Here is a 27,735-nt window from a genome sequence, read left to right as displayed (position 1 = left end):
ATGAATGAATAAATGAATAAATGAGTGAGTAAACAAACAAACAAACAAATAAATAAACAAACAAATAAATAAATAAATAAATAAATTTACTGATCTTCTCTTGAAAGGGAATTGACAGTACTGCGTTTCTCAGCATATTTTCCAGTAACTGACACATCAGAGCTCACAACATTCCAGATGCACAAGCAAAATCATAAAAAGATCTACCGTATGCTATACCCAGTTAATGTACTTTTATCATTTCCAGTTCTTTCTTCCTTTTTATTCATATTGGAGCATTGCACAATTTAAAATTGTGGATGTATGTGAAATATAGGTAAAGGTTCCCCTTGACATTTAGTCCAGTCGTGTCTGGCTCTAGGGGGGCCGTGCTCATCCCCGTTTCCAGGCCGTAGAGCCAGTGTTTTTTTGTCCGTAGACAATCTTCCGTGGTCACGTGGCCAGTGCGACTATACATGGAATACCATTACCTTCCTACTGTGGTGGTGCCTATATATCTACTCACATTTTTATGTGCTTTCGAACTGCTGGGTTGGCAGGAGCTGGGACAAGCAACGGGAGCTCACTCCGTCGTGTGGATTCGATATGAAATATAGGGAAGATAAAAAACAAATTTAAATGATAAGATAATCAGAATATTTGTACAAAAGAAGAGATAGCAAAGTTACAGTGCAACCCTTCCGGAAGTGAAGAATGACTCACTGCATGCACACTGTTGCCCAAGGGATGCCCGCGTGTACTCGCCATGCATTTCCACTCTTCAGGGAGGCTCCTTCTAGGTCCCCCGTAGAAAGGACTCTCCAATTGAGAGTCTTTAATTTAGGGGCAGTTCTCGTAGGCAGATACAACGCTTTTGCATGTTGGGCTGTAAGTTGCCACACACTCCTCTACACATTCAGTCTAATTAAGATGTTAAACTAATATCAATACAGGAATTTTCTTTATGGCTGGGATGACCTTGGAGAGTGTTGGTACTCTTGGGTGAAATGTGTGTAGTCCCAGATAAATACGCAGAGGATGAGACTAAAAGGGCAATTGGCTCATCATCCTCATCATTGCCACAGGCATCTGTGTTGGTTACTCTTTGAATGTAGGAACACATTAGGGGTCAGGTTGAGTCTGTCAGACAGGCAGCAGATCTCCAGGGCCATCTTCCCGCACATGGTATCGTCCTGATGTGTTGGTTTGCAACCCTGCATCATTCCTAGCCATCAGCTTCATGCTGTTTGTGGATTATGAGGCTTGTAGTCCAACACAGCAGGGGAGCACCAGGTTGAGGAAGATGGATCTAGGGTCCCAGGAAAAGATCTTGTCCCTTCTCACTACCTGTGCCTTGATCCTTCTAACTGGAGATGCCAAGGATTGATTCTGTGATCCTTGGCATGGAGGCCGCATGGTGTGGTGGTTGGAGCATTGGATTAGCATTTGGGACACGTGGAGTCTAATTCCCACTTAGAGTGGGGATTGTTGCCTGAATTGAGCGGGTGATGACGAGAGATCCCAGTCAGACCACAATGAACTCATTGGAATCCATAGGATCAGGAAGTTGGAAGAGGCCTATAAGGCCATCAAATCCAACCCCCCGTGCTCAATGCCATAACAAAGACAGCAAATGCAAAGACCTGTTTTCTAATGTTTTGCTCCCTTTCTCCAACTTGCTTTGGACCTTGATCCCATACAAAAAGCCACATATAAAAGGTAAGGAATTGTGGAAGTTGTAGTCCAGCACATCAAGAGGGGTAACTAGGTTGGAGAAGGCTGCGCTTTTCAGGGATCATAGATCCTTGTTTCTCAAACTTTGGTCTTCTCCATGCTCTTGGGTCCACAGGTGTTCTTGGACTAAAACTCCCAGAAGCCTTTGCCACTAACTGTGCTGGCCAGTGCTTCTGGGAGTTGCAGTCCAAGAACTTCTGGGGACCCAAAGTCGGGAACCACTGCTAGCCGGCTTGGCTAATGGTGTGGGAGTTGAAGACTGAAACATCTGGAGCACCAACAGCTGAGAGCCATCATCTGGAAACATGGTTCCTCCCTAACCTTGCATGACTATCCTTTATTTATTAACCGGTAATGCCCAGCATTTCATCAGATGGCCCTGAACCTGCCCACATTGTTCTAAATTTGCCAATAGCTGCCACCCACTGGAACTCTAGACAGGAACAAGCACATTAAGACTTAATAACAGTGTATGTATGCCTTGTCATGTCCATTTCTACATGGGCTCATTTTTATTCCATTTGAGATTGGATTACACTTTCAATTTGTACTATTTCAAAGAAATTGTTTACTCAAAATATTACCATCATTAGACATTTTGCTTAGGTTTTTACAGAGGAAGAGGCCTGCTAGTAAATGCTTGCAAACAAACCTTTTTGCATATAAATACACAGAAAATGATAGGAGTCTGGTTTCCATTTTATTTTTCCCTAACCAGTAATTATTGCTTACGCCACTAATACTGAACAACAAAAGCCTTGAATGTGACAGCTAAACCAGATCTTGGACACGTGAGAATAAATTATCCAGGTGGACTGTGAAGTAGGAGCAAGCAGAAAATAATTCCCCCTCCCCACAGAGATTTTTGGAGCTGATGTTTCGATGGCTCTGAGACAAATGTATCACCATTTAATATTTATTTCACATTTTTAAAAAACACACACACAAAACAAATCTGTCCTTGGGAAAATGTTGCATGGCTACTAGCAGGAAATGAATCAGAAAGTTGGTGTCTGTGTTTTTTGAAAGATCCACCCATTTCAGTACAGAACTCCTTCGGAAGGGACACAGCAACAGATGTGGAGTGCATTGCAAAACATGACCACGTGCTACCATCACAGTGACATCACAACAGCATCTAGTTTATACAGAAATTAGGAGAGGCCCTATCCAGTGGGACTAATGCTAAGAGACTGTGGAGTGTTAAGCTAAATAATGTGGAAAATCAGAGGTTCCTAGCCTTACACTAATGCAAACACGTATTTTAATCTAGGCTGCATCCTATGTAAGATATTATCCAGAACCCGGGGTGGTGGTGGTCCAGGATTTCTTTTTTCAAAGACCAATGCAGTTTGAAAAAGAAGCAAAATTCAATTTCAAAATCAAAAGAGGAAGGAAGGAAGGAAGAAAGGAAGGAAGGAAAATCTTGACAAATATAGGTTGGATGGCTGATTTCAAATTGCTTACAAGTTTTATTGGCACACAGATTTATACAATGTTCTGAATTTGCTTGGTATTTTTCAAGATGGAAGCCGACAGAGCCCAGTCTATGGAAGAGTACAGTCAGTGGTCCTTGGAGAGAAAGAAAGGAAAAGGATGGGGAGAGCAGGGGAAAAAGAGGCATTTCTTTCACCCACAGCAAGGATGGGGATTGAATTGTGGCATTGCTGAGTTGGATGACGACTCCCATCGTCCTTATTCAGCATGGCCAGTGGTGGGATGATGGGAGTTGTCATCCAACATCTAACAAGAAGTAGGACGGGTGTTTTTAAAACAAACACATTCATTTACAGTATTTATGTGTCTGAAGAAGTGGATTGTAATCCACAAAGTAAGTGTGATAGTTTTACAGCTACTGCAAACCTTTTGTTGACATTTCATTTTGTTTTTTGCTGAAACAGACTAACATAGCTACTTCCTGAAAGTAAGTGCAACTTCTGGAGAGCCGGGCACTTTCCATCACTGACTCACTCTTCCTCACACTTAGTGTCAGAGGTGTACAGAAATTTGCAGTGGAACCCTAAACGTATCTTGCTTAGAAGTTAATCCTACGGAGTTCAATCAGGTGTAATCCTGAATAAAGCTCTTATCCCAACCACATTTTCCTGGGAGTAGGCTGGCTGGATCGCTCAGTGGTTTAGGTATCTGGCCGCAGAGCCAGAGGTTGGGAGTTTGATTCCCCACTGGGGCCTCCTGGGAGAAAAGCCAGCTCAGGTGGCCCTGGGCAAGCTGCAGCAGTCCCAAAGAGTCTCCAGAAGAAGGGAAGAGTAAAAATATTCTCTACCTGGAAAACCCAATTGACTTGACAGGACATGATGATAAGCAATTTGGGGGGGGGGGCATAGGCAGTACTGAACCCCCATTGCATGACTTGTTGAGTTAGTTAGTTAGTTAATAATAATAATAATAATAATAATAATAATAATAATAATAATAATAATAATAATAATAATAATAATAATAATAATAATAATAATAATAATAATAATAATAATAATAATAATAGCCGCAGCTGATGCTTGATCATTGTACTGTATTTGTATTTTGATGTAGGGTCCTAAGTCTGCAAAACCCATGATAATGATGATGATGATGATGAAACACCTTCCTATCCACCCTCGGCGGGTCAGCTAGTTCTTGGCTCTTGGGATTCCGGGCACGTCAACAGTCGCTTCCGCGGCCTCTCGACCGAAACGCGGCGCCTGCCAGCCTGCCACCCTTTCCCTTTGGATCGGGGTCCCCACCGACCCACCCGCCCGCTTGGGCTCTCGAACCGCCGGGAGGAGCTCCCATGGGATCGCGCGGACCTTCCTCCCCCCCCCTCCGGCGGCGGCGCCCTCCGCCTCCCTCGCGGTGCCCGCCCGCCCGCCCGCCTGGTGCCCGCCCAGGATCGCCAGCTCGACAGGGAGCCGTCCGGGGGCTCTGCCCGGAATCCTGATTTCCTGGAAGGAGCCAGGCCTGCGCGCCTTGGGTCCCTCCAAGGTCAACTAAGCCTTGCTTTGCCCCTTCTTCCCCATCCCTGGTCCAGATCCGAGACGTGGGGGAGAAGAAATCCAGCACTCCCGGCTTCCTCCCCGCTTTAGCCACCCCCCCCCCACTTAACCCACCATCCTACCCCCGCCCCGCCCGGACCGGACCCTGATGCGCTTCGGGATTTGAACCCGGAACCCGGTGCACGCAAATGCCCCCCCCTCGCCTGCCCGCCACCATCCTCTTGATAATCTAGAAATAAAAATCAAAAGAGAAAGAGAGAGAGAAAGAGAAATCTCTCCCCCCCCCCCCCAATCTGGCATCCTAGGCTTTTCTTCCATTTCCCCCCCCCCCCCCACCGGATCGGAAAGGGACCCAGGCGTCCGAGGCGCTCGGCGGGCGCCCCCTCCCCTCCGCTCTAGCCCCTCCTCCCGGGCTTGGTGTCGCCCCCCCCCCGCCGGAGAGAGAGAGAGAGAGAGAGAGAAGAAGAAGAGCGGTGGGGGGGGGGGTGCGTGGCACACAAAAAGGGGCGGCCGCCGCCGAGGAAGTTGGCGGGAGGGGCGGCGCGGGGCGGCGGGGCGCGCCTTCCTCCTCCTCCTCCTCGTCTTCTTCCTCCGCGGCCGGGAAGAGCCGCCGCCGCCGCCGCCGCCGCTCCTCGGTCGCCTTCTCTCCATCCCAGCCGGGCGGGGAGGGGGTGGTGGCGGGGCGGGGGGGGGGGGGAAAGCCGCCTTCTCGCCCGCCCTTCTCGCCCGCCCGCCCGGTTTCGGCTGCGCCCGGGCTATGTTCGAGTAAGGAGGAGGCTGCGCGCGGCCGGGCGGGGGGGGGGGACACGGAGGGAGGGAGGGCCCCGATCCCGCCTGCGGTCGGAAAGGCGGGGGTGCCAGTGTTTTGAGGGAGGGAGGCGGGAGATGATCCTGGCGCAGAAAGAAAGAAGGGGGGGGAAGAGAGGGAAGGGTTGGGGTGCCGTTTGGTGGATTTTCTGTTGGGGGGGATGTTGGTGCGGGTCGACTCGGCCCTTATCCATCTCCCACAAGCCGGGCTGAGAGGGGGGGGATGGATAAGGGCCATGGGGAGCCTCGATCGCCGGCCGGGGCTTGTTGGGGGGGGCGGCGGGCGCCGGTCAGCTGAGAGAGGGGAGGGAGAGAGATGGACAAAGAAAGGGACTGCCGGAAAGGGGGTTGGGGAGGGAGGGAGGGAGGGAAGGAGGGATGGCATCATGGAGTGGGATGTCTGTGTGTACACGCGCGCGCGCACACACACACACACTTGTGCGATTGGGGGGGAATCCTTGGAAATGGTGACTTCGGAGTGGGTGCCCCCCCCCCGAGAGGTGCAGACCTTGTTGGTTCGCCTTAAGAAAAGCCTATAAGCGGATCGCGCCCGGGAAGGCAGCGTGACGGTGGGGCGCGCGCGCGCGTTTGTGTGTGTGTGTGTGTGCGCGCGCGCACGCGTTTGCAGACCTCTTTGCAAAGTCTTGAACACCGAACCGGGTGGGTAGAGATTTCAGGCCAGGCCGGATCATACCCCCCCCCCAGGCCTTGATCTTTCCCTTCTTCACGAGGCTTCCCCCCCCAATTGCTACAGGTGGGGGAAGCGAACATCTGGTGGCTCTTGTGACATCTGGGGCGCCCTCCTGGCCGTGGCGTGGGCTTGCCATCCCCGAGAAAGCCTTTGTTCCGCGTGTGCGTGCCCTTTGCGCGTGCGCGCGCGCGTGTGTCTGCATGCAGCAGGAGGCGGTTCAAGATCCAGATGTTTGTCTTGCTTTTTTTCTTCAGTGCTCGGATCCCAGTACCTACTGGTGCAATCTGCAGGTGCAAGGAGAGAATGTTCTCTTGTTGCTTCTCCTCTTTTCTCCGAACAGTTTGCTTGGAAAAGTTACTTTCTTGTGCTGCAGCTCTCAGAATAGATGGCCCTGGTATGGCTAGGAGATAATGGAGCTTCTTTACCTGTGGGAAGAGCCTGTGGCTGTTTTGATCCCTGTTTTGACAGGGGTTGGATAGGATGATCTACAGAGTCCCTTTCCCCTCTGCAGTTCTAAGATGATGATCTTTTTTGGGGGGGGGGGTTGTTGGATGCTATGGGGGACGTTGTGTTAACAGCTCTTAGGGAGAGCAGACACCTTAAGAATGTCAAGCAGTTAAAGACATAATTCACTAGGCTTGTTGACACTTTGATTGTGCCTGCGGTGTGCATGCATGTGTGTGGGTGTATGCAGACTTATGGCTGTGCTTAGGAGACACATGTGCTTCTGCCTTGTGATTAAATAGGGAAGTTGGCTCTCCTGAGGTCCCTTCTTGACTGTAGATAGTTATTTGTCAGTGTGTTCTTAAAAGAGAGAAGCTTGCACGGTTTCTCAATTCTTAGGCTTTTAGTGAAGATCTTTTAATTTGAATATACTGTATAAATTTTCAGAGCCAAGTTGATCCCTGGAGGTGCCATGGATGCTTCAAGTTTGTAATTTAACTAGTCTGTGGTTGAAAGTGTCAGGAGGAGAGAGGACAGCAGAACGCGTTAAAAGCTGGTTGAAGAATTGGTTCTCAAAATTCTGATTTTAATATTTTGAGATTCTTGGTTTTGATTATATGAGACACCAGGGATCAGGTGGGGGGGCAGGAAGGCATGAAGTCTTACCTCTGATCCTCAACACACTGATCACAAGTTAATCCGCCTTATCTGGACCACTGAGGGTCACAAGAACAGGATCTTTGAAAGCCAGATAGTGACAGATTACTTAACCAAATGAGCAAGGCCTGCTCTGCCATTTGACAGAATGAGATGCTTGCCTCTGGGGGTCAAGACGTTGGGGACCAACCCGGAAGTATTGTAGGAGAAGAGTTTGTGCTTCACAACTTACCCATAAAATTAGTTTGCTGTCTTATAGGCAGTGGGGGAGGGACCCTGACACATGAGCAGAGTTAAAGAAGGGGCCTCTTGAGCAGCAGAATACTTTGGGTGGATCCTAGTAAGCCATGTGTTGAAGCACAGAAGAGGGGGAAAGTCATGGCCAAACAGAGTGTGAGGTTGGGAATGCGATGATGATGATGATATTACAACTCTTGAAAGGCTAGAGGATTTGGGAATTTGTAGTTTTAAAAAAAGTAGCTTATCACAGTTTCTAGATTTAGGTGGATTTGATATGAAGGGAACTTTATTTATTCATTTATTTGCTTTCTGTCCCCTAATCAGTGGATTAGACCAGTGGTTCTTAACCTTTGTTACTCGGATGCTTTTGAACTGCAACTCCCAGAAACCCCAGTCAGGACAGCTGGTGGTGAAGGCTTCTGGGAGTTGCAGTCCAAAACTCCTGAGTAACCCAAGGTTAAGAACCAGTACTGGTTCTTAACCTTGGGTTACTCAGGAGTTTTGGACTGCAACTCCCAGAAGCCTTCACCACCAACTGTGCTGGCTGGGGTTTCTGGGGTTTCTGGGAGTTGCAGTTCAAAAACATCCGAGTAACAAAGGTTAAGAACCACTGGATTAGACCATGAGCAATGCAGGCAAGCTCATCCACGGAGGTCCATTTCCCACATGAACGCAAAAGACAGGCTTCTTAATTCAGACTGTGGGTAAAATCATTTTGTGTAACATCAGGAAGAAGTCATCTGTATGCCTGAAAATGCACAAGTGAAGAAGACAATTCCGGAGGCTGAAGACAATCCTATTAACAGGGATGACATGACTTACCCAAGGGAGGGGCTTCTCCTTCCTTAATATGCGCAATAGCTTCGGGTCCCACCGAAATAGAAATGGTTTTGAAATAGTGATCTGTTCCACCCAATATCCTGTTGCTCCTTCTGGCTGCCGTACCTGATGTTTCAGAGGCATCTCCTACTTTCTATGTTTTTTCAGGGTTGAGGTCAATGAGAATAGATTTTAGTGAACAACCAGATTAAATCTAGCTCAGTGGTTTAGGTCTCTGGCCCCTTCCAGCTCTGGAGTCCCAAGATGATGATGTTGATGATGAACTGCAGGATGAATCCACGGGGTTCATCATGCCCCCAAATGGGAGATTTGACATAAATTTGGTGTCTTTTCGATGTATGGCCATGTGGGAACCTGCTTATTCTTGAGCAGCTCCTGTGCAGCCCTGGGAACAAATAAATAATCCAACTGCGTGGTTTGGAAGCTGATCATGAGGACCTCTTTGACAGAATCAGCACTCGGTTTGAAAAATTAACCTCCAAAATTGAAGAAGGTGTCCTCTGGCACGCCTTGACACCTTGCTGGGCTGTCCATGACTGGAGACTTGTCCCCCACTATCCTTTGCCAACAAAACTGGGGTGTAACCCTTGGATCATGTGCAGTCTTGTCTGCACCCCTAGAAACAATGTCCCAAATCATTTCTTGGGTTTTAGCTTGTATCTGGTGGCTTGGGTTCTATGGATGACAGGAGAAACGTTTGGACCAGAACTTGGAAAAGCTTACGTGGGCATTACTTAAGCAGGAGATTCCGGGAGCAGTCGTCTCTAAAAGTACTGAGCTACGGTTTTGAAAATATCTTGCTCTTTTAAGTAAAGAGAAAAGTGCTGTTGTTTTTTTAAAGCTAGAAAATCCAACACCCCCTCCAGGAGTTATTATTTTAAAAAAAGTAATTGAACAACAAACTTAACAAGAAACCGGGCCTTCTCGGCAGTGGCCCCTCGACTATGGAACACCTTGCCATCGGAAATCACCCTGGCACCCTCGCTGGGTGTTTTTAAGAGTCAGTTAAAGACTTGGCTCTTTAGGCAGGCCGACACTTGATTTTTTTTTCTCTTTAGTTTTCCTTTTTCCCCATCTTGAACTTTTAAATTTGTTGATTTAATTATGCGATTGCTTTGATGATTTTTAGTGATGTTTTATAACTGCTTGTAAACCGCCCCAAGTAGACTCTGTCCAGAGGGGTGGAGTAGAAACTGAATAATAAATAAAACAAATAAACAAATAAATAAACTTCTTGAAGCTGGACATTTAAGACACATTGTGAGTCAAGGGGTAAACGCTACAACCTTCTGGGAGCATATACTTATCCCGGTGCTTTCTCCTTCTGAAAGTGCTACATGGTGGAACTGAGCAATGCAACTGGGTTGCAGGATTCTTCCAGATTTCCGCAATCTGGAAGGGTGGCATCCCTCTGATGTGCTCCGTAGCTCAGGCAGCGGCTGTCCGCTTTCTCGGCAGTTCTGATCTGAGCCCCTCGCTTTCCACCTGCCGAGCTGTTCGTTTGGTTGGTTAGCCCTTCGGTGCGCAGGACGGCCTCCTCTATCTGTCAGAAAGGCTTGCTCTCTTCCTCCTTCCGGCCCGCTGCTGCCGAGACCCGTGTGGTGCATGGATGAGAGTCAAGGCAGGGGGAACTAGGTTGTTCAATGCCATGCCAAGGTCAGCCCCGGGGAGCAGCAGCTCCAGAGCATTAGCATTCCATTAGCGGGGAGCTGCTGTGGCAGACAGAGCGCAGGAGGACAGGGAACAAGGGGTTCCTTAGATCCCCAGTCTCCCGCTCATGCTGCCGCCTCTGAGGGTGACCTCTCTTCCCTCATTATCAGCTGTTTATCAGGGCTACTTCTCTGACCTCTTTCAAAGTTGATTATTTCTCTCTGTCTCTTCTAATGTGTAAGCAAACACTACTATAATGTCCTAAACAAGCCCAGCCTTGTCTGATTTCTTAAGCTAAGGAGGTTAAGGGTTAGTGCTTGCTCCAGAGGCTCTGAGGGGTTTCCACGTTTGGGAAATAACCTTGCTTGAACGCCGGGAGAATTGTAGTCAGATGCAGCGGGCAAGTCTGAGCTAGAGGACCCGAGAGTCTTAGTCACTGCAAAGTAGCTTCGTCTGTTCCTAAGAAAGCCACATTTCTTGAGGTACATCTGTGCTGGCATTCCATTTGAGGAATGAGAAAGGGGTCGTAACGTTGAGGGCATCAGTGAGACTCTTTGAGGGGAAGATACGAACAGTGTGGAGGGCTTCAAAGCTGACCAGCTGGCTGGATTGTCCAGGAGTTTAAGTATCCGGCTGCAGAGCCAGAGGTTGGGAGTTTGATTCCCCCACTGTGCCTCCAAAGAGGAGAGCCAGCCTGTGTGGCCTTGGGCAAGCTGCACGGTACCAGGGCATTCCCCCCCCATCTCAGGGAATGGAAAACCACTTCTGAGTACTCGTTACCTAGAAGACCCTGAAAAAGGTCTCCATAAGTCAGCTTTTGTATCTAGAATGCCCCTTTTAACATCAGCCTGCAACAGAGCACCCATTCTCATTGATTTTCTGTGAAGAGGCTCTCCTCTTTTTCCCCCTTTCCCTTCCCTCGTCTTTCTCTCATTTTATTTTCTTTCTTGCAACCCAGGTTGGCTCCAGTTGCGAGGACTCTGTTAGAAATAATGTAAATTGCTTGTAGAGCTTTGGTATATTGATTTATGTATTTGCTTCTGTTTATAGCTTGCCTATCACTAAAAACAGTGAATAACAACGGCATAATATGAACAGTACTCTATACAGGCAGCAAAAACAAGACCTGGAGCTGATTGTGGCTCTGATCATCAGCTTCTCATAGCAAAATTCAAGCTTAAACTGAAGAAAGTAGGAAAAACCACTGGGCTAGTCAGGTATAATCTAAACCACATCCCTTATGACTACACTGTGGAAGTGAAGAACAGATTTAAGGAACTAGATTTGGTGGACAGAATGCCTGAAGAACTATGGATGGAGGCTCGTAACATTGTACAGGAGGCAGCAATAAAAACCATCTCAAAGAAAAGGAAATGCAAGAAAGCCAAGTGGCTGTCCAACGAGGCCTTACAAATAGCAGAGAAGAGAAGGGAAACAAAATGCAAGGAAGATAGGGAAAATTACAGAAAATTGAACGCTGACTTCCAAAGAATAGCAAAGAGAGACAAGAGGGCCTTCTTAAATGAACAGTGGAAAGATATAGAGGAAAATAATAGAAAGGGAAAAACCAGAAATCTGTTCAAGAAAATTGGAGATATTAAAGGAACATTTTGTGCAAAGATGGACATGATAAAGGACAAAAATGGGAGGGATCAAGAAGAGGTGGCAAGAATACACAGAGGAATTATACCAGAAAGATTTGGATATCTGGGACAACCCAGATAGTGTGGTTGCTGACCTTGAGCCAGGCATCCTGGAGAGTGAAGTCAAGTAGGCCTTAGAAAGCCTGGCTAACAACAAGGCCAGTGGAGGTGATGGCATTCCAGTTGAACTATTTAAAATCTTAAAATATGACGCTGTTAAGCTGCTACACTCAATATGCCAGCAAGTTTGGAAAACTCAGCGGTGGCCCGAGGATTGGAAAAGATCAGTCTACATCCCAGTCCCAAAGAAGGGCAGTGCCAAAGAATGCCCCAACTATCGTACAATTGCACTCATTTCACACGCTAGCAAGGTTATGCTCAAAATCCTACATGGTAGGCTTCATCAGCATGTTGACCGAGAACTCCCAGAAGTACGAACTGGATTTCGAAGGGGCAGAGGAACTCGAGACCATGCGCTGGATTACGGAGAAAGCCAGAGAGTTCCAGAAAAACATCTACTTCTGCTTCATTGACTATGCAAAAGCCTTTGTCTGTGTGGACCACAACAAACTATGGCAAGGCCTTAAAAAATGGGAGTGCCTGATCACCTTATCTATCTTCTGATAAATCTATATATGGGACAGGAATCAACAGTTAGAACTGGATATGGAACAACTGGTTCAAAAGTGGGAAAGGAGTACAACAAGGCTGTATATTGCCTCCCTGCTTATTTAACTTATATGCAGAATACATCATGCGAAAGGCTGGACTGGAGGAATCATAAACCGGAATTAAGATTGCCGGAAGAAATATCAACAACCTCTGATATGCAGATGATACCACTCTGATGGCAGAAAGTGAGGAGGAATTAAAGAACCTCTTAATGTGGGTGAAAGAGGAGAGTGCAAAAAACGGTCTGAAGATCAACATCAAAAAACAAAGATCATGGCCACTGGTCCCATCACCTCCTGGCAAATAGAAGGGGAAGATATGGAGGCAGTGACAGATGTTACCTTCTTGGGCTCCATGATCACTGCAGATGATGACAGCAGCCATGACATTAAAAGACACCTGCTTCTTGGAAGGAAAGCGATGACAAACCTCAACACAACAGCATCTTTAAAAGCAGAGACATCACCTTGCCGACAAAGGTTTGCATAATCAAAGCTATGGTTTTTCCAGTAGCGATGTACGGAAGTGAGAGCTGGACCATAAAGAAGACTGACCACTGAAGAATGGAAGCTTTGGAATTGTGGTTCTGGAGGAGACTCTTGAGAGCCCCCTATCCATTTTGAAGGAAATCAACCCTGAGTGCTCACTGGAAGGACAGATCCTGAAGCTGAGGCTCCAATCCTTTGGCCATCTCATGAGAAGAGAAGGCTCCCCAGAAAAGACCCTGATGTTGGGAAAGTGTGAAGGCAAGAGGAGAAGGGGATGACAGAGTACGAGATAGCTGGACAGTGTCATCAAAGCTACCAACATGAATTTGACCAAACTCCGGGAGGCAATGGAAGACAAGAGGGCCTGGCGTGCTCTGGTCCATGGGGTCACGAAGAGTCAGACACGACTTAACGACTAAACAACAATATGAACAATAGCAATGTAACAACAACAGCCATAAGTTGACAACAATAACAGTTATTTGCACCTACACATACGATTTATAAGATCCTGATAAACAAATTAATTTGTTTAAATAATCCTCAGGAGAGCTAGTTACTATTTGCATCTTGGTTAGTATTCCCAGAGTTTCTTGCTATATTCTTTTCAAGTTTCTCAGGCTTAATTGATGCTATTGGACCACAGTCACTTCCTGTTCCGATGCAGGCATTATCTCGTCATCATCAGCTTTTAAAACTGTATTCCAGTGCCGCTGTGATGCAGAAGAGCAGAACTGGGACATTCAGAAGTTTGCATGGGCTGTGCTCCATGCAGATGCAAAGCAGCCTTTCACAACCTGTTGCCATCTAGATGGCTTCATAGAATCATAGAATACTGTAATTCATTTGGAAGGGGCCGATAAGGCCATCAAGTCCAACCCTTCCTGCTCAATGCAGGAATTCAAATCAAAGCAGATCTGAAAAATGGCATGGGCATGGCATCATATAGTTAGCATCCTCTAGGTCAGTGATTCCCAACCTTGGGTCCCTAGATTTTCTTGGACTAAAACTCCCAAAAGCCTTTACCCTTAGCTGTGCTAGCTGGGGTTTCTGGGAGTTGTAGTCCCAGAACATCTGGGAACCCAAGGCTGGGAACCACTCACTAGCTGTTCTTGCTAAGTATATATGAATAAGTGAAGTGTCCATTTCAGCAGCAGTTTGGGTGGTTAGGGTCAGGAGTCCCAGAAAATAGCACAGAAGCAATACCTGTAGGTTGCTTGTTTCTTACTATAATGTTATTGGCTAATATCATTTTTATCCCACTTTTTGTTCCAAAAATCCCATGCAGGAGCAAAATCCTCATGAAACACAGTAACATCGAGGGATAAAACAATACAATGGCAATAAAGCAATACAATATTTCATTAAAGTCACTGAAAGCTCTAGAGTTAGCTGATTCGACTGTCTGATGGCAAAATGCTGGGGGGGGGGGAATGAAGTCTTCAGCTGGCCATGGAAGTGACCTGGCTTTTTTCCTTCCCTTGATGGGAGGTTATGTCACAGGGTTGGTGCCACCGCAGGCCCTGCAGGGAGGCAGACAGTGGCCTTCGGGCAGGAATGGCTATGGGCTGCACACCCCAGATTCCCCAGAAAAATAGATTTGTTGTGTATATGGGAAATTGACTGCAGTTAGAAGCAAGAAAAAGGAGCATAGGGTCCCCAATCTCCCCTTCCTCCCCTCCCCACAAAACTAAATTGAACGTGGTCTTTTAAAAACAGGAAACTTCAGATATTCTGGGCAGTTGCAGCCCGTGATGGATGTCGATAACAGAAAATGAGAGCAGTTGGGGTGCAGTAGATCGACTACATTTGTCCACTACAGTGGTGCCTCGCTTGATGATGTTAATTCCTTCCAGTGAAATCGCTGCAGAGCGAAAACATCGTCAAACGAAATAAAAAAGCCCATTGAAACACATTAAAACCCGGTTAATGCGTTCCAATGGGCTGAAAACTCACCTTCCAGCGAAGATCCTCCATAGGGGTGGCCATTTGCCATGCCTGTGCAGCGAGGAATCTGTCCCTAAGCACCAGCGGGGGGCCATTTCCTTCAACCTGTGGCCATTTTGAAACCCGATGATCAGCTGTTTTTGATTGTTGTAAAGTGAAAATCGGTTCCTGAACCAGGGAACTAATCATCGCTAAGCGAAATTTCCCCATTTAGAACATTGTTTTGCGATCGCAACTGCGATCACAAAAACCTCATCGTAAAGCGATTTCCTCGTTAAGCGAGGCAATCATTAAGCGGGGCACGACTGTACTTTTATTTATTTATTTATTTATTTTATTTTAAATGTCATATCTGCATAACAATGCATTGCTTTTAGTTTTTAAATCTTGTTTGTTTTCACCTTACAAGCTGCCTTGAGTCTTCTTAAGGAGAAAGGCTGGGTATAAGTATTTTTTAATAAAAATAATAGAGTTTTTGCTTCAAGAGACCTGGATTCGAATCTCTGCTCAGCTATGCAAGTTCACTGGTAGGGGTGACGTTGGTAAAGCCACTTCTTAAATATTTCACATACATTGGAAACCTTACTAGGGTCACCATGAGTCGACCACAATAGGGTTTACAAGTTAAGCAAAGTATTTGAGGTTTTACCAGGTCTACACCTCCTGTGAACTTCCATGGCAGCCGGAATTTGAATTCAGACCTCCAAGAGTCCCTCCAAGGGCACCCAGCAAGAGTGATTTTGTTCTTTCCTGCTGTTGCACTAAGTAGGAAAGGAGAGAAGGAGGAAGGCGTGAAAAAGAGAGATAAAAGCATAGCCAAAAAGGAGCAAAACAAAGGGAGCGGTCCCACCCATTGCTAGCTTGAGTCCTGTCCTGCTGGGCTGTGTTGATGGATGGCCAGTATTGACTGCTGAGCAGATTGCACCCTCTCCCTGGCGGGATGGCTTCAAGGAGTTAACTTGGGCGGCTTCAGCGCTCTCAGCTGGAAGCTGGTTACGGTCTCTGTCTTCAGAGGCTGAGCCTGTGACTTTGAGATAAGGCCATGCAATAATTTACAGAAGAGGAAACCAGGTCAAACGGTACAACCGGCTGAATGCCGTCCTGTCTCCTACAAGGACTTAGAACTTTGACTCAAAACCCAAAGGCAAGCAAGAAGCACAGCAAATTGGGCGAATGATTTCTATAGAGTAAGTTAACGTGCTATGGAAAGTGTTTGTTTCTTCTTTAGAGAGGGGTGACATGCATGCTGGCCGTTATTCCCCTTGGTTTAGGGAATGGGGCGTCCTGTCCTGCCAAAAATGGGATGCTTCAGCCATTTCTGCTGGGGTGGACTTTGTTCCAGTGGGGGAACCTGTTTTGTTCTTGTGTGCTGTTCCTTTGGTCAAGTATCAGTGCCAAAAGATGATGAGAATTGTAGTCCACTAGAGTCACACTTTCCCTATACCTGGCTTCCGTAAGTAATTCACCACAGTTAGAAATGTAGCAGTCAGGGTTTTTGAGTAGTCTACTTTCTCATGTGCTACCTTTCCATATGCAGGGAATTTTGAAAATGAGGAGAAATTAAAAGTGCTTTCCCCCATCAGTACATATTCGTAAACAGCAAATGCAGTTGCCATAATTTCAGTTAGAATATGTGGATATGTAAGATCCATCTGCAGCCTGGAGTACTACAACCCACTTGAATATTGTTTGGGCTTGGTTTCTTCATCTTACTGCACAAATAGATGGTCTTTGGGTCAGAAACAGCTGCATAGCTCTGTGGTTTACGTTTAAGTCTGGCTGCAGAGCCAGAGGCTGGGAGCTGGATTTTCCACTGTGCCTCGTTGACAGACTGGACTCCATCTCTCCAATTCTAGATTACAAAACTCCCCAGTTCCAGATCTCCAGTTCTAGATTATAAATCTGAAAGAAACCTGAACTCAACATATGCCCAGGTTTTGTCTTAGAGATGACTCATGTATTATTTCTAGGCTGAATACAGTATTAACAAATTCTGAGTAAGACTTTTATGGCTTAAGTGCAATAAGTCCATCATTAAGCGCAATAAGTCCATCAATAAGTTCAAAATGTACCATCTGCTGCATTCATGAATTTGGCCACTTTAAATTATAGCAATATATTCACCTGAAATGTACAGGCTAGAAGGACTCAAATCTGCTTGTTTCAGCAAAGTAGTTGTAAAATGTACTTTCCAATCATGAATTATTATATTTTCCCACATGGGGTTAGGTCCACAAGGACTTTGTGCCATAAACAATGTGAAGCAGAGCCGAATTAGGTCCCTCAAAATGAGGGCATCTTATATTCCAAACCTAGAAATTATATTTTTCCAAAACTATAATTCCAACAATTATCTAGTCAGCTTGGCCAGTAGTTGTGTTGACCCAAGGTGTTATGGGAGGTGTAGTCCAACCCCCCACCCCTTCCCAAACTTTCCTCATATTTATATTAAAGTGACTTTAACCTAGAAAACTTCAGACCTCTGCATATTTATTCATTCTGTGTTCATATCAGAGTGTAGCATGATTTGAAATTATAAATGTTTATGAAATATAAGTAAAATTAAAAACAAATTAAAATGTTAAGATAATTTTTGCATATTTATTTATAGCATTTTACCCCATTCTTAAGCGCCCCCCCCCCGATTTTGGCATTGGACCACATATTAATATCCAGCTCTAAATCTTCTGTAATTTAAAACACAGAATGTCTGACTGCAAGCATGTCTATGAGTTAGAAATGATGCCGGAGACCCGGCTTCATCTCCTAAGCGTACAGCTCACCCTGGGCCAGTTGTTATTGTTCAGTATAACCTACCTTACATATTTTAAAAAGAAAATCTATATTCCAGTTTTCAGTGCAGTGAGTACAAGGCGTACAGTACCGTATTTGGCTTTCCTCCCCCTCTTTATCATCACAATGACCCTCTAAGGTGGGGTGGGCTGAGGAAATGATTAGCCCAAGGTCCATGGCTCAGTGGAGAATTGAATAAAGCTTTTCTTGGTTGTAGTCCAACCCCAGTGGTGCTCAATCATGGGTCCCCAGATGTTCTGGGATTACAATTTCCAGAAACAGCCAGCACAGTTAGAGGTGAAGGCTTCCGGGAGTTTTAGTCCAGGAACATCTGGCGACCCAAGGCTGGGAACTATTGCCCCAAACACTACACTGCATTTGCTTTCATTGTTGTAAAAGGAGGTCCATGTAGGCTGCCTTGAGCTTCTGAAAGACAAGCAGAACCCTGAAATGGGTTCTCATAAGTCACAGTTGGATGGCATACAATTATTTAGTAAAGAACAGGCAAACTTTGCTAGTCTGGGTGCAAAACTGATAGTGACTCTGCTATATTCTGTCCTCCCTATTTATCCAAAAGACAGAAGGTCTGTCTTCACTTTCCTTGTTTAACCACTAAAAGGGAAAGTAAATCAATGAAAGTAACATTGTTATTTATTTTTGGTTCATTTTTAACAAAGAAGGTCAACAAGGGTACTTGTGTTACAAGAACAATAATGTAAATATGGCGTTGTTGTGAGGTGTGTTTTTTTCCAAAAGCACACATAATGTTTCTACATTGTTGCAGGAATCTTACTTTGAAGAGGGTTGCCAGTCTACTGAGGATAATGCAGTAGTAAAATTACTTGTTACCCACACTTTCCAGTGTTGGAGGGAAATGGCCTGGGTACCCAGCCATAATTCCTGCAGAAACACCTAGTGCATTTCATACTACAGGAACTGTGCCTCTCAAAATATATACTGAAGTATCACTCGTTCAGCTTCTTGCCAGTTCTTAGCTTTTGGTCCATGGTACCAAGTCTGAAGAAGTGGCGCCATGTGTACTATCTTATCGTGCTTTCTCTTGTATGGAAGATAGCTCAGCTTTATCTGGAATCGGCAGGCTTGGGTTTGGAAGGCACTGAGTATCATCACAGTCACATGTTCATTTTTTGCTGGACAGACAATAACTTTACTAGACCACTAGAAAACCATATAATCTGCTAGCTTTCATAGATAAGATGCCCATTTTGTCAGACACATCCCAATGTTTTAAGACTCCAAAAGTTCTCCGCAGTTGGATTTGCCAGGCACGTTTCTTAGATGTCCGTTAGAAAGGATGCAGGCTCAATTGCAGTTGTGATTATAAAGGACGGTTGAGGAATCTATTGATTGGATATTGGTCTCCCACTCCAGCTCCTCAAACAAAGAAATCCAGCTGTTATGCATATATCCCTCTGCGTGGCCTTTATTTGAAATGTCAATTTTCTACTGGGCTGGGGATCAGGACGACACACAAAACCTGGACTGCTCCATCTTGGGTTTGAGGTGGAAATTCTTTATTGCCCTCACACAGTGGAGTGGTACGTCTGCAGTGCAATATTAGACCTCAAGCAATCGCAGAAATGAAAGCAGAAGAGCAGAAAGCTTCTCTTGCATGTCTCATCCTCTGATTGACACGAACCTCATCCCGCTGCTGCAATTATAGCCCCCGAAAAAGAAAAGCTCTTTGCATTGATCCATTGGGTCGGGGGATTGCTTAGGAAATGGCAATTGCCTTTATTTATTTATTATTTATTTATTTACAGTATTTTTAGCCGCACCATTACCAGTGGCTTCTGGGCAGCGTACAACAATATTAAAACTTAAAAACATTTAAAAGGCAATATAAAATATCCTATATTAAAACAATTCTTAAAACATTAATATTAATAAGTCCTGCTGCTCATGTGGCCAGCTAGAGAATACTGTTTAAAATGCTGGCTAAACAGACAGGTCTTTGCCTGGCGCCGGAAAGCCAAAAGTGTCAGAGCCAGGCGGATCTCTATAGGGAGGGCATTCTTAGTTGGGGGGCAACAGCCGAGAAGGCCCTATTTTGGCATACCATCCCCCTCACCTCTTTCAGGGATGGCACCTTCGGAAGGGCCTCCTGGCCTTAGAGGACAGGCAGGCTCATATGGAAGAAAGCGGTCCTTTAAATAACCAGATCCTAAGCTGTTTAGGGCTTTATATGTCAAAGTAAGCACTTTGAATTGGGCCTGAGCAGCAACTGTGCTACTCCTGGTCTTAGACTTGTGAGAAGACACCTCCATCATCATCCAGGATCTGACCAAAGATCATACCATACCATCCTATTTCCTACTGTGGTCAAGCAGGCCCAGAGCTTGGAATCCCCAAATAATCCTATCAAAGGTATTTTATTCTATTTATTTCAAATATTTTTTTTACTCTGCCTTTCTCCTAAAAGAGGAGTTTTATTTCAGGAGTTTTGTTCCAAACAATTTATAACCTTTTCCAAGCTGAGGGCAAAAAAGAGCAGGTTCGTAGAAGGTCAGCAACTGGACTGCGTGTCACTGCCCTGCTATCCATTTTCTAGTCACAACATCACAGAATGATCGAAGTGTAGGGTTAGGAAGGGAGAAGGGCCTTTTAGTCCAGCCTTCGGGTGATGAAGGAAATTTTTAGCTTCACTGGCAGATGGCAACCCAATTTCTCTTTGAAGGCCCCCCCAACAGGAAGAGGACACCACACTCTAAACTAGTGTCAAACTGCTCTTATTGGCAGGATGTTTCTCCTCATATTTAGTCGAAAGTCTTCTTTCTTGTAGTTTGAATCTATTACCTCATGTCCTGCTTGCTGAAGGTTCAGGCGACATACTTGTTCCATCTTCCACATGAGAGTGTTTCAGATATAGGAAGGGAACTATCATTTGCCCTGTCAGTCATCTCTTCTCCATTCTAAACATACCCAGCTCTCTCAACCGTTCCTCATAGTTCTTAGTTTCCACACCTTTCAATATTTCAATTGCTCTCCTTTGGAGGCCTTCCAGATTGTCAATATACTTCTTAAACTGTGGAGCCAAGGACTTGAGATAGTACTCCAGGTGAGATCTGACCATAGCTGAGTAGAGCGGTATTATTACTTCTCTTGATCTGGATTCTGTACTTTGGTTGAGACTGTCTCCCTTTTCCAGCTCTGATCCAATTAGTGTATATGTAAAATCATTCATTTTTGCCTCAACATGTGGCTCTTTGTACTTTTTTTGTTATTATGTGCTGCCAAATGGCATTCAACTTACGATTTGCACCTGAATAAGGTATGTGAGATATTTAAGGAGTGGTTTTGCTAGCAACCCTTCCCACCCTGTAAATTTTGATGGCTGAGTGGGCATTTGAACCCACATTTCCATAGACCTAGTTTGCCACTTCATTTACTACATTTCCTTACACAGACACAGGTGTACTATTTGTTGGTATTCTCGTCCTGTTTAGATAGATCGTTTTGGAGCTCTTTGCTGTAATCCCTGCCCCCTTTTGACCACCTTAACTCATTCAATGTAATGAACAGACCTGTTCTTATCCCCAGCTGTAGCAAACACATTAAAAAGCATTTGTCCTCTTCCTATAGAAGCTGCTGGCATGTGTTTGTCTTTTCTGAGAAACAGCATGTATCATAAAAACAGTGGCTCTGTGAGTTTGAGGAAATGCATTGTAAACCATAAAAGCTCACACTGAAATAAGTGTTAGTTTTAAAAGTGCTCCAGTGCTCTCTCTTTGTTTATGGGGTGTGTGTGATGCTGAGATGTATAGTGCTGGCTTGCACAGGGCTCTTCTATTTCGGAGAAGGCATATACTGTGTTTCCCCCAAAATAAGACAGGGTCTTATATTAATTTTTGCTCCAAAAACGCATTAGGGCTTATTTTCAAGGGATGTTTTTTTTTTCATGTACAACAATTACATTTATTCAAATACACTCATGTCATCTGGTTGCTGCACAATGGTGGAGGGCGGGGTTTCACTGAACTGGGGCTTATTTTGGGGGTAGGGCTTATATTACAAGCATCCTGAGAAATCCTACTAGGGCTTCTTTTCGGATTAGGTCTTATTTTCGGGGAAACAGGGTAGTAGCATACTCTGCCTCATTATGTGTGAAATAACCCTGGGAAATATAGCGGTGACTGATATGGTTTATAGTAAGACAATTAATCTTAAAATTGTGTGATTCCTACTTATGATTTCAAAATGTTTCTAAGATTTAGACACCGATATTGGATGTTCTTGTACAGAATATTGATTTATTAAACTTAGAAAGTTGTCTGCGGGGAAGATACAGCAGGAACATTGTGTAATAGCTGTCAGGCAAGAGGTTTGTCAGGAAAACCACATTTAAAACAGCCAAAACTGTTTAAAATGCTTTGGTCCAGCCCTGTCGTGAGGAGAACTTTTTTCTTTTTTGAGTTTCAAGAACTCAAAGAGTTTGGTGACATTGCTATTTTTAGGTTGCAAAGGAAGTTAAGTTGGCTTCATTCCTACATGGTTTTCAATGGGTAGCTCAAATGGATTTTTTCACTAGGCCTTGGGCTCTTAAAAGTGGCTTTTGGCCCATTTTGAAATATTGTTGTGTTTCTACGATTGTTAATGGTGTTGTCATGTCGCTGTGTTGCGTTGTACCTTACTTTGGGGGTCCCACTGAGTAGAAAAGCAGTCTATATATATATATATATATATATATATAACTTATGAATGACTGAATGCATTGGATGAAGCGTGCTTAAATCCTGAAGGCCAGGCCAGCCGGACTTGGAGATTTGCGATTTGATGCCAATTGGGGTATGACAACTCGACTGTCAATGCCATGGGTCAATTTTAGAACAGAATGAAAACGTAATTCGTGGAACCAAGTGGGTGTTGTAAAAGGGCTGGCAGGATGTGGCTACGTTGAGAGAAAAACATTTAGAGTTCACACCTCAGTTCTTCGGGGGAAAGGCCGGGGGGGGGGGGGAGGCAGCCATAGCCTTGATTGTTCCTTTTGATTGGCGTCAAAAACGTTCTCCCCTTTTCTAGCAACCCACAGTTGGCACAGGAGCCAAAATATGTACTTCTCTGGGGCAGGGGTGTCGGTGATGTGACAGGTGGGGAAGACTGAATGGTCTTATCCTGAATCAGCCTGAATGCCACAGGAAGGCAAAGAGCCTTTTAAACACATAGTCTCTGTATCCTTCCCTCCACCCCCTCCCCTCAGCTGTTCAGTTCAACATAAACACTTGTTGTAAGAGACTGGCCAGGAAGGAGGGGGGGGAGGGAAGAGATGGCCAAAATAAGAGTGATGTATACAGACAGCAAAGAGCAAGTGTCCACAGCAGACTCTCTGACTCGTCTCTTGCTTCCCACTCCGTTTGAGTGTTATTTTCTTTTTCTCTTGCTCTTGCCTCCCCAGTTTCTTATTTTCATGAATGTCCCTCCCCTTTCTTTCTTTCTTGCTCTCGTTTGCTCCAGGACACAGGGCAGATCCCTGGGTGGCCGGTAAGTTCCCCTGCTCAGACGCGGGCCGTGCATGTGTATATGTGCATGATGGGGCAGGCGCCACATGTTGTCACAAAATCCGGCATGGTTGTGTGCGTTCCTAACTCCTTGCCTGCTCTGTTCAGTGCCTCTGCCTGCTTGATACCGGCATCAGCCATTGCATGGGGAACAGCGGATGATTTGAAAGGCACAGATTCAAATCGCCACTGAGACACGAGTGCAATCAGTCATCTTGGTTTGGTCTAATACTGTATTTTGACCTGAAGTGCCTTGCAGAGCTGCTGTTCTAAGTGTGTAGTGGGAATGCCCTGTGTCTAGGTGTTGGCCTACAAACATGGTAAGCTTTTGCTGCCCCCATGCTAGCTTTTCAAACAAGCTCACATGCACACACAATGCAGCTCATTGGAGAGAGGAAGTTTCACAAGGTCAGATTTCAGAGAAGCAGCCAGGTTCGTCAGTTTCAGCAACAACGAAACCAAAACCAAAGCATCTATTTTGGCATGAGCTCTTGCTGAAATAAATTCAATGGTCTTCAATGTGCCATAAATTATTTCTATTGTGTTTTGCTTTTGCTGTGCCAAGAGGTGATTTTAGGTGTCTGGATAGTTCAGTGAGTTAGGTATCTGGCTGTGGAGCCAGAAGTTGGGAGTTTGATTCCCCACGGACTGGGCAAACGGCACAGTCCCAGGGTGAACCCCAGAAGAAGGTAATGGCAAACCACTTTTGAATACTCTCTACCTAGAAAACCCTGGAAAATGTCAGAATTGACTTGTTGGTACAAAGTTATGATTATTAGAGGTGAGTTTAGCAAGCAGTTGGTGTATAGTTTCTTTACCAACCTACCTGGCTCCATATATACAATTTGCAGTGATCCCATTATTTTGGTGTTCAGAAGGTATTTGGGTCCCTGCATCTCAGTCCTGGATGAAAAGATGTTAAGTGGAAAGCTTAGCACACGTGGTGTCATGTGTTTCCACACACCTTTGTTCTGTTTGAATCAGTCTGGATCAGTTTCTTCTGTTAGTAGACACTCCTTAACTATCCCTTGGATGGATTACACTTTAAACATTTAACTCCATCAACATAGAGTGGATTTTTCAGCATAAGAAGCTTTACATCGGGGGAGAAGGAATTCTGGGGGGCCTTGGTTTGGGCAAGTCCTCCTCCTCCTCACGCCTCCATTCCTTGAGCCTCTATGTGTTCATCCCTACAAGCCCATTGTGGGTGAACTGGAGAATAGCTGCAAAGCATTTCTCACATCATCACACTCCATAGCAAAAGACTTTCTCTTTTCAGTGTGAATGTATTTGGACTGCATTCCCATAAGCCCCAAAATAGTCCAGTGAGGAGCGAGGAAACTCAGTGGTCACAAAGATCATGGGAAAAATAGAGAACTGAAATGCAGGAGAAGAAAGTAGAGTTTCTGGAATCCTAGACAGCAACCCTCTATACTGCAACATTTTACTGCAGCTCTCCCGGGTTGTTGCCTCGTGATTTTTTCTCTCTCTGCATGTTTGGAGTTCAGTGCCAAAGATCATCCCTATTCTCAGGTGCAGAGGCTTTCCACCAGAAATCTTCACATACGTCAGTTACAGGATTGGTCTGGTGTGATCTGTGGCAGAAGGGGATGCGCTGCATTATATAAACCTGGGATTATATGGGGCGGAGGTGGTCTACATGTACACTAACCCATCCACTGTTTTCTGCTTTTCTTGATTTTGGTCAAACGAAGGAGCCTGGTGGTACTCAGACCTTCAATGTTTGTAATGGATCTTTGCTGGCTTTCATATCGGTATGCCCACAGATCTCGAAACCAGCTGGCTAATAGCTCTCCTTTTGCCTGTCCTTGGAATCTTTCATGCTGCCTCGGTTGACCTGAGGTTGGGATTAGGATCTTGTTTCGTCCCATGAGAGGGGAATTTCCTGTTTACATTCCTTGGCGCTAGTAAAAGCCTGTGCTGGACAGGAAATGGAAAAATCTGTTATAGGATGGTTAGGGTTGCCGGATCCAGGGGCTAAGGGTTGCCGGATCCAGGGGCTAAGAGGATTCCTGTAACTCTAAGATGTTCTCCAGAAGAAATGTTGGTGCAGTAGTCTTACATGAATAGGACAAGCTGGCGGTATACTGTAGCTGCTTTTGCTTTGTTCTGCCTTGTGCCTGAATGCCCTTCCCATAGGACTGTTTGTGGCCTTCAGTGGGACTGGCAGGACACGGGTTCAGATCTTTCCTCAGCTTGGGAATGTCTCCTAGCTAGAATGACTCCTGGCCAGTCATACTCCCTTAGCCTGCTGAGAAAGACATTTACAAGTTGGGATGCACAATACTCAAAACCAGAAAATTATCAAGTTTACAGCAGCATGTGCAACAGACCACCTAGTGGCCATTTTAGGACCAGTCCTTCCATTTAAAATAACTCTCGACAAATTGAATCTAAAATGAATGAGTAAAATAAGTTTTGAACAGCAGCAGTAGGTACTCTGGGACACAAGGAGAGCTGCACTGACACACACACCCAACAGTTACACACCTCTTGTTATAATAGTGGCAAGGTGGTCACAATATCCAAATGCGGACTGACAGGATGGCTCATGCAAAAAGATACAAACCAAAAGATTTTTTTTAAAAGTTGAAGGCATTTTTACAAACCGAAGCAGCTTTTAAAATGGGATTGTTTGTGTCTTGCCACTTTAAAAAATGTGTTTTTAAACATGTTTTTCGGCCTGTGTCTGTTTATTGTTTTTAACATATTTGTTTAATATTTTTCAAATATTGCAATCATTCTTTGGTGTTAGCTTTTAATGCTGTTTCTTCTTAATGATGTAAACTGATTGGGTCCTTTTTAGGAGAGAGGTGGGATATATATAAACAAACAAACAAACAAACAAACAAAAGCTGCAGCTCTGTGGTGCATGAGGGTAGCAGAGTGTCTCCCTGTGCCATAGAGCTCCTGGAAGTATAAGCCAGAGAGTCTCCTAGGATTCCATCACTAAAAGAAGGTGCAAGAAGGGGCATCTTGTTGCTTTACACTATAATTTTTAGATGGTGCTGATTTAGTGGGTGAGAGGGGAACACGGAATAGCAAAACCCAGGCCCAAGAACTACATATAGCTTGGAGAGCATAGGCTGCCTAAATTAATATACAGTTTTCCTGAGCAGGAGAACTTAATCCTGATAAACCCAGTTCTTACATATCACAAAAAGGCACAATAATCTGCATTCCATTTCAGCTATAATTCTTACCATGCCTTGCCAGACTCTGTTGATTGGAGCTTGTAGGATTTGTCATCAAGCACATTTGGAATATGCCCGGTCAGTTTCCCCCAGTCTGTCACACACCATCATGAGTTTATAAACAAGGGGTGTTGCTTGTAAAATATATGGGAGTCCCCTGCCAATAAAATGGAAAATCTAAAAAACAACAACAAATGTTTTTTTAAAAAAATCAGATTACTATTAGACACATACAAGGTTAAAGATAAGGAACAGCTGGACGTTTATGCATGCCCACATTTCTGTACCAATAATTTTAGGATTAGGACTTGTCATTTAGGAAAGTTATAGGTTTTTACTACTGTTCTCAAAATCCCTCAGCCTTTGCGGGAGGATCCAGGGTACAGTTGTCCAAAGAGTAGCTTTTCAAGCACTGAAAAAAAAAAAAAAACACAAGCCAATATCCTTTCTCAGCTAAACAAACAAACAACGACATCTATAAACACACACTGACTCAGACCCTAATCATTGGACTTATCTCTGTTGTGGCAAGGACAAACCAGGCCAAGGAACTGCGTAGGCTGCTCGTTGGAAGAAAGGTGTGATATAAATGGAATAAATCAATTTTGTGTCATTCATAAAAATCTGGAGGTGGCCTCATGAGAAGCCTCACGGCAGAAGCCCAATGGTGGTTGTAGACTGAAAACAAAATGGGGGCTGGGGAAAGCAAAAGTGATAGAGGCTTTGGGTGTGTTTGTGTGTAGACATTGAGTTGGGCATTTGTCATTGAGTTGTCCGGGGAGGTAGGAGATCGTTGTGTTTCTTCTCGGTCCCAACTCTAAATTCTCCCTCGCTCCTCTCTAGCACTGGCACCACCTCCCCACGGACCACCCCAAGTAATTCCCCCTCCCTGCGGAAGCGCCTGCTGCAGTTGCCCCCACGGGCGCCTCCAGAATTGCCCTCGGAGACCATGGTGGAGAAGAGTTTGGAGAATACTGCGGAGCGGACCCCTCCACCAGGGCCCCCTCCCAGTACCCCTCTGAACTACCCCCTCAGCGGACGCAGCTTCATCCGTAACAACAAGGTAGGGTATGAGGACCCGTAAGACCACCCATGAGGGAAGCAAGCTGGTGAAAGCATGGTGTATACACTGTATAAATGTACTATGGTATGTGCAATACAGGTAAATAACACTGTGTTTCCCTGAAAATAAAACAGGGTCTTGTATTAATTTTGCTCTAAAAACCGCATTAGGGCTTATTTTCAGGGGAAGTGTCAATTTTTTCATGTATAACCATTGACATTGATTCAAATACAGTCATGTCATCTTCTGGTTGCTGCACAAGGGTGGAGAGTGGAGTTTCACTTATCTGGGGCTTATTTTTGGGGTAGGGCTTATATGGCGAGCATGCTGAAAAGTCATACTAGGGCTTATTTTCAGGTTAGA

The 27,735-nt window shown here is 45.1% G+C and overlaps 1 protein-coding gene across 5 annotated transcripts in view; it reads left to right on the top strand.

Annotated features, from left to right (window-relative positions):
• Window positions 1-5,231: 5,231 nt before the first annotated feature.
• GRAMD1A (GRAM domain containing 1A) overlaps window positions 5,232-27,735 on the top strand; it is a 57,678-nt gene continuing 35,174 nt past the window's right edge. The window contains exons 1-3 of one of the 5 annotated variants that reach the window (XM_072980208.2): window positions 5,232-5,471; window positions 23,051-23,077; window positions 27,153-27,372. In XM_072980208.2, coding sequence (XP_072836309.2) covers window positions 5,464-5,471; window positions 23,051-23,077; window positions 27,153-27,372 — 255 coding nt within the window. In that variant the 5' untranslated portion in view covers window positions 5,232-5,463. Of the gene's footprint in view, window positions 5,472-15,326; window positions 15,973-23,050; window positions 23,078-27,152; window positions 27,373-27,735 lie in introns of those variants that run through there. The other 4 variants (XM_072980211.2, XM_072980210.2, XM_072980209.2 and 1 more) reach the window with 4 other exon arrangements.

This window comes from Pogona vitticeps, chromosome 9 (assembly GCF_051106095.1).
Source record: "Pogona vitticeps strain Pit_001003342236 chromosome 9, PviZW2.1, whole genome shotgun sequence".
Lineage (NCBI taxonomy): Eukaryota > Metazoa > Chordata > Lepidosauria > Squamata > Agamidae > Pogona > Pogona vitticeps.
This window is presented reverse-complemented; position numbering and strand designations above follow the sequence as displayed.